The sequence below is a fragment of the Salvelinus sp. IW2-2015 genome, linkage group LG25 (genome assembly GCF_002910315.2).
Source record: "Salvelinus sp. IW2-2015 linkage group LG25, ASM291031v2, whole genome shotgun sequence".
Taxonomy (NCBI): domain Eukaryota; kingdom Metazoa; phylum Chordata; class Actinopteri; order Salmoniformes; family Salmonidae; genus Salvelinus; species Salvelinus sp. IW2-2015.
The window spans coordinates 15,841,361-15,849,031 of record NC_036865.1 but is presented as its reverse complement, the minus strand read 5'-3'; the positions used below and the strand labels follow the sequence as shown (position 1 = coordinate 15,849,031).

The following is a 7,671-nucleotide window of genomic DNA, read 5'->3' as shown; positions in this document are numbered from 1 at the left end:
TACTGTCACGTTCCTGACCTTATTTCCTTTGTTCAGGCTTGTTTAGTTGGTCAGGACGTGAGCTGGGTGGGCATTCTATGTTATGTGTTTCTATGTTTGGTTTAGGATTGTCAACTAGCCTGATATGGTTCTCAATCAGGGGCWGGTGTTTTACGTTTCCTCTGATTGGGAACCATATTTAGGTAGGCTGTTTTCACTGTTTGTTTGTGGGTGATTGTTCCTGTTCGTTGCGTTCGTTGTCTCWATGTTCACATGTTCAGGTCTGTAGCGTCGTTAGTTTCATTTTCTGTTTGTGTTGTTAAGTATTCCAATAAATATGGAAACGTACCACACTGCAATTTGGTCCTCCTCTCTTCCACCTAACGACGAGCGTTACACCATCTCATAAAACCTGTGAGAGATGCAATAAGAATATGGAGGATTCTGTAGACTGCTATTCATACACTTGGGCCAGTATTCACAAAGCGTTTCAGAGTAGGAGTATGATCACACTATCATATGATCAGGGCGGACCAGAGCCCATATCCAAAAAGCGTCCCAGAGTAGAACATTTGTCGCATGTGCTGAGAATAGACATTTTACTCCTACTCTTATGGGTAAAAATAAAAACTATGAATGAAACCTCTTTATTCATAAGAGTCCCACTTAGGAGACAGATATTTATGAGCTCAGTGTTGCCAACTAATTTTCAGGGTAAGTTGCTAGAGGCAGGTTGATTTGTTGCTAAAAGTTGCTAAATGACGTTGTGATGTCATAGCGTGATAACGTAAAACTGCGTCATTACGTAGAWTAAACAATAACGTTACTCAAATTGACTGGTCATCTCGGCAAAAAATATGATTTGACATTTGTTCAGGTACAGACTACCACTCTTTTCTGTACTTCTGGCTGTACAATTTTGATTGAGACATGTTGATTGATGTTGTAAGTTCTGTTCAAGATCAAACATTCGTGACCAACTATATTCATTGGGTTTGGCTCGTCGAACCTGTACTACTGTTGCTGCAGTCAGCCAACAATGATTTGCAATTTGCTGAAATTGCTGCTGGCCTGCTGCTGCCTGTGCATGAGCTGAGCGCCTGCTGCTGCCTGTGCATGAGCTGAGCGCCTGCTGCTGCCTGAGCATGAGCTGAGCGCCTGCTGCTGCCTGAGCATGAGCTGAGCGCCTGCTGCTGCCTGAGCATGAGCTGAGCGGCTGCTGCTGCCTGTGCATGAGCTGAGCGCCTGCTGCTGACTTCACTCATAATGCACTTTTGCAGCCAGGCACGTGTGTTGTGACTGAGTGTGTGACAGAGAAAATAGTTGTGTCATTTAGAGGGGAAATGTGTGCATTTCAGCMTTCAAGTCACTTTTCAAAAGTTGTTAAAAGTTATAAATACATTTTTTAAAGTATTTTGTTGCTAGGTGCTGTTTGAAAAGAAAGTTGCCAGGGTAGTCTGAAAAGTTGCTAAATCTAGCAACAAAATTGCTAAATTGGCATCACTGAATGAGCTGCCCTAACCAGTTGAGTTAATAGCAGGTGTCAGGATAATAGAAAAATGCAGCGAGTCAATGGTTCCTGCGCCACATGCAACTGCTTTGGAGTTGTTAACATAATGTTTTGGTATAGGATCAATCCATAAATAATGTAGACGTACATGCAACAGTGTCTCTTGCGCTTTTGACAATGATGTCTCATGAGGCCTATTTCACATGATATGCCTAAATACTTAAAACCACTAGGTCAATAAATACATTTCTTTCGATTATTGAATTACCTACATCATGTTATTTCAAGTTATTCGTTTGGAGCGCAACATCACATTGTAAAAAGAAAAAWAATCCCTAAAATTGGGCATGTCTAAAGTTGGGAAATTGAAGCCATCTAGGACTTATTTTAACTTTGATTGTGTTCGATGGAAATAATCAACATTTGTTTCAAACGTATGCAATGTTGTATGCAACCCAGACAGCACACATACATCTCACCGAGGTCGGCCTGACAGCGGTATATAATTAGTAGATCGGGGTCCAWTTAGAAGGTTGGCGGGAGAGCAGCTGTGCYTGTGGGAGATCGAAATGCATGCACGCTGGCACGGTCACATGGCCGCTCAGCATCKCAGAGTCGGCCATAGATCGTGTAGACATCGAAATGGGGCCGAGTGTAACAATGCTGCCTTCTTTCGATGCATAATCATTCCTCAACAGCTGGGGCCACAGTTCACATCTTTTATGCATAGCCTACCCATGGACAGTCAAACCTTTTCGAGCCATGGTTGGCAATACTTTTACCAGAAAAGATGTATAAAGCCTATAAGCTTAAATAAATTGATAAAAACGTATTTTCTGACAACAGGACTTGTTCCATAAATTTTTTTCACCACTTGGCTCAAATGCTACCATTATTTGTAAATATATTCATCACACATTCAATGCAAAAATCAATTAGCCTGTAAAAAAACCTTAATTCCATCTTTATCGAACTAGCTGGACACCCTCTGCATAAGATATATTTTTGTTACATGTGATGTTTCGGTTTCTCTGTTCCTTGTTTCTCTCTTTATGCTGGAGTTCTTTTAAGAACTTGATTGTATAGCAGTAGCCTAATAAACTTGACATTAACTTGAATCTTCTCTTTTCATTTTACTTACAAACAAAATCACTTATAGTCTAGTATAGTCCCACTTAGCTCAGTTGGTACAGCATGGTGCTTGCAATACCAGGGTTGAGGGTTCAGTTTCCATGGGGGACCAGTATGAAAATGTGTGCACCCACCACTGTAAGTTGCTCTGTATAATAGTCTCTGATAAATGACAAAAATTAAAAGCATATTGTGTTTTATTATTGGCAGTATAATTTTGCTAATAATCTTTTGTATATTTTACATTCAAATTTGATGTTTACACTCATTTGGTAATGAGTAATTCAAATCGTGTAGTAAAACATTATTTGCTGTTGGATCCGACCTCAAATAAAGGTATTTTTAATGTTGTCTGTACAGAGCTAGACAGCATGCAGCCTTGACATGCATTGTCCAAACAGTGCCTGAAGGCGAATGCCTAATGCCGACGTCTTGGCGACATCTTGCCAATGTGCAAACGCTCTCCATACGACATCGGCCGGGCCGATGTCAGTGAGATGTATTTGTGCTGTCTGGGAACATTATCGCCAAGTGACCAATTATGATGGTTATTAAAAGCGGAATTTTGACTATATTATCGTAATCAAAACACTTGTCACTCTCGTTTTACAACTAAATCGTTTTGGCACACAGGCATCAAGATCAAGTCACTTTCCCCGGTCAATTGTAAGTGCTGTTATTGTGAAGTAGAAACCCCTAGAAGCAACAACGACTCAGCCGCGAAGTGGTAGGCAACACAAGCTCACAGAACAGGGATGCCGAGTACTGAAGCGCCTGGTGCGTAAAAATTGTCTGTCGTCGGTTGCAACACTCACTACCGAGTTCCAAACTGCCTCTGGAAGCAATGTCATCACAATAACTGTTCCCAGGGAGCTTCCTGTTATGGGCCTCCATGGCCGAGCACCCACACACAAGCCTAAGATCACCATGCGCAATGTCAAACGTCGGCTGGAGTGGTGTAAATCATGCCACCATTAGACTCTGGAGCAGTGGAAATACGTTCTGTGGAGTGATGAATCACGCTTCACCATCTGGCAGTCCGACAGACAAATCTAGGTTTTGCTAGGAGAATGATACCTGCCCGAATGCATAAAAACTGTAAAGTTTGGTGGAGGAGGAATAATGGTCTGGGGCTGTTTTTCATTGCTCGGGCCAGGCCCATTAATTCAAGTGAAGGGAAATCTTAACGAAACAGCATACAATGACATTCTAGACGATTCTCTCCTTCCAACTTTGTGGCAAAAGGCCCTTTCGTGTTTCAACATGAGTCTTGTGGAGCACACACCCATTTGCTTAAGTCTCTATTTGTTAGAAACGAAACTATGACAATAACCACATAACCKGCCCATTGGAAGATAACAATTTGGTCCATACAGTATAAAATCAGGATAGTCAGTGAGGTTATCTAATCAGACACTCATTTGCTCTGTCTTGAAACTCAGAGACCACAAGATGACTTTCTCTTGCCCAACTCCGAAGTAAGTGATCTCTCTCTCTCACTCACACACAAACAATGAGTAATTGGTTCACCATCCAGGTCTGAAATATCTCCGTTAAGTATTGTTAATTCTAAACTATTTTGATTGAACTGTTGTCTTTTTTTAACCAGAATGGCTCAGAACTCCTTGAAAAATAGGCTGCAGGGTTTAGAATGCCACTTCACCTGGAAGCTGGACGACAGCAGATCTAAACTTCAAAGCCTCAGAGAAAGCATGATAGACATCAGCAGCAGCGAGGGGGWTCAATGTTCCTGGACGGGTCATCTGTACAACTTCCTGGCTTACCTACACTACGCTTTGGGCTCCACAGAGGACGCTCTTCATTGCCTGAAGAAGGCTGAAGAGGCCATTCGGCTAAACTGCCCAGACGACGTGGAGCTAAGTCTGGTGGTCCACTATGGGAACTTGGCCTGGGTGCACTATCACCAAGGGGAGCTGACAGAGAGCCAGACCTATGTGGAGAAGGTGGGGAGACTACTGCGGGACAACCCCTCGCCCTGCCCAGGTGTAGTGTGGGGAGAAAGGGCCTGGACTTTGAATAAGTTTGATGTAAGCAAGAAGGCAGCAGCACTAGATTGCTTCCGGATGGCCTTGAAAGGGGATCCTGAGAACAAGGTGCTGCGCTGCGGTTACGCCATGGCGTTTAATAAATCTGTTGAAAAGAAAGACATTACCCCGCAGCTGCGATCTGAGATGATGGAGCGCCTACGGATTGCTAGAGAATTGGATCCAGAAGAGTTGTACATKACAGTGATGTACCTGCAGAGACTTGCAGAGAGCGGCCAGGTTGAGGAAGCACGTAAACTCGCAAAGGAAGTGATAGAAAAGCCTTTGGACAGCTTTGGTGGATTTGGAATCTTGCTATATTTTTTACGAGATTACGTCTCTCATGATTCAAGCATTGACCTGGCAAGAAGGACCCTGGAGAGGCATCCCAATTCACGCCAGCTGAAAAGGCATCTTGGGAAGTGTTACAAATGGAAGATTTTCTCTCCGGAAGAGAAAAGGAACCCAATGAGGCATATTCTGATTGAAAATGCAGTCAACCTTTATGAAGAGGTGGTCGCACTCTACCCAAAATCCRTTGCAGCTAAACTGGAACTGTCTGCCATGTACAAAGAATCTGGCAGAGTTGATAGAGCAGATAAGATATTCGAGGACCTGCTTCTTGATAGGGAAGGAATGGAACCACAGAATTTACAAAAAATCTATAACTGGTATGCCCAACATCTGTTTTATGCAAAACAAGATGCTTCCAGGTCAATTGATTTCCACAAGAAGGCAGCAGAAATTATGCTACCCACTGACCAACGTGACAGCAGTATTCATGTTCTGTTGTCCATTGTCCATCATGGAGGTGACAGAGCGAAYGAAATTGTCGACTTTCTGGATGGACTTGATGGAGAAGGTGCTGTTAGCCGGTTCTAACCAGAACTGCATGCCGAATCAGTCAAATTTGCATCACCTGTTTATGATTGATTCATGTGGAAAATATATTCACTATACCAATACACCACTAGGACAAATCTAGGGCAATCTAGGACACATTTTGATTTAGAAGAAACTGAATACCTTAGTATTAAAAACGTCTGCACTCAATTGCATAACCATCAATACTAACACTTGAAAMTAAATTCAATGCTGATAATAAAGTCTTATAAATATGTAGGCCAACATGACAAACATCTGTTTGGAATCCACATTTTGAATTGAGTCTGTAAAAATGTACTTTGGACTAATGTACTTTAGACAAACTAATATGTTATTTTAAATGTTTCATTATAGAGTAGAGGCCCTGTATAGCCTCACATACAGACTATCCAGAGCAATAGGATCTTATTGCTTTTATTTTCTTCACACTGGGCACAATAGATTGTGTTCCTGGAAAAGATATGTAATGTGTAATATTGTACTGTCAAATATCTTGTAAGTTCTTGTGAAAATAAAAGGTATTATGTTAAGAGATCATTAATTAAAGAAATACAGTAACAGCAAACAATTCCAAGTTATTTTATAATACACCACTATCCCAGTAGGTTACTACAATTTCTTAATGCATAGCTGTGGATATCTAGTTGAAATTGTACAACAAAATACATTGACTATGATCAGCTATGGTCTGCGTTTGATTAAGGCTCTGAAGGTCATGCATACGGTACAAGGTCATGGTACACAGTCAGAGACAGAACACCACAATACAGCACAGAATGTGTCAGTGGAAAGCAATGGGGAATGAAGTGTGACTAGGGTCAGTTGGCATCACAATACTTCACCTTCTCAGAAGTAGCTCCAGAAATCACAGTATCGTTTGGGCGGCAGGTAGCCTAGTGGTTAGTGTTGGGCCAGTAACCGAAAGGTTGCTAGATTGAATCCCCGAGCTGACAAGGTAAAAATCMGTTGTTCTGCCCCTGAACAAGGCAGTTAATCCACTGTTCCTAGGCCGTCGTTGTAAATAAGATTTTTTTTCTTAACTGACTTAACATTACTCCTTCAGTTTTAGTCAGACTACTTCTCTCGAAAGGGTTTGACAAAAAACGGGATTTTAAGTGTATAAGGCGCCACCTGGTGTTTTAATGAAGACAATCCATAACTCCCCATCATCTCATGCATCACAACCAGTTTAGCATCCATAAATTCACCCATGTGTCTCTATTTGTCATTGATTGACTGACATGCTGAAGTCAGGTCAAGGAAAACTCCTGGCCTTAAACATAACATTCTCATTCCATCTCTCTTCACCTGTCTCTGGTGGTGTAGCTATTCATAGTAGGTGAATCCAGTGTGAGGAATATGTGAACCCTGGGCTCGTTTATTTACATTCTGTCCCGTACTCTTCGATTGTATATCCTGTTTCTCTATTTGGTTATCTCTCCCCTAACCTAATACGCCAGGCCTAACAGAAACGCCTGAAATTAGATCCCCTACATCCTGGATCTGACATTAAGAAAAAAACTTTCGGGGGAGGTTCTCTTCTACACTGTTCAACCAATCCAGTAACTGTGGAGTAGTTAAAATGGAGTGTCGCCACAGATTCTCATCAATGAAACATTTGATCTCAATACACTTTTCTGTTCCCAAAACTAAAATATGTTATGAACAAAACGGACTAAGTTTTGTAGACTTCACCCTTTTCCAAAGCTTWAAAAAAATCGCGCTATTTAGGAGTGCAAAGGAGAATTGAGTTCTCACACAAACACACACATCACAGAGTAGGCGTTCCCAAACAGAAACATGCAGCTGTCCACTAGAATACGCCAATAAGCTCTGCCCACCTCCTTTCTTGTTCTGCCCACTATGACTAATCTTTTCCTATTGGAAACGACAAGCTTTTTTTTTTTTTTTTGTCCATCGTTGGTGTCTCGTTGTTAACGTCCAAAAGCGGATTTGCGTCACAGGCTCTCTTTCCATTTCTTCTGAAAACCAGAACATCTGTTTAGGGAACTCGGCAGAGGCACAGATAATCGATTATATTGACCAGAAACTCCAGAGAGAAATAGTAATTACGTATTTATGAGGCACCCTAACTCRGAATGGCGTTTTTGTAGTTTTGTT

The 7,671-nt window shown here is 41.7% G+C and overlaps 1 protein-coding gene across 1 annotated transcript; it reads left to right on the top strand.

Moving 5' to 3' along the window:
• Nucleotides 1–3,984: 3,984 nt before the first annotated feature.
• LOC111951990 (interferon-induced protein with tetratricopeptide repeats 1-like) lies at nt 3,985–6,090 on the top strand. The gene is made up of 2 exons (XM_023970387.3): nt 3,985–4,098; nt 4,230–6,090. The coding sequence occupies exons 1-2, from the start codon at nt 4,073–4,075 to the stop codon at nt 5,545–5,547; spliced, it is 1,344 nt and encodes a 447-aa protein (XP_023826155.1). The 5' UTR covers nt 3,985–4,072; the 3' UTR covers nt 5,548–6,090.
• Nucleotides 6,091–7,671: the final 1,581 nt, after the last annotated feature.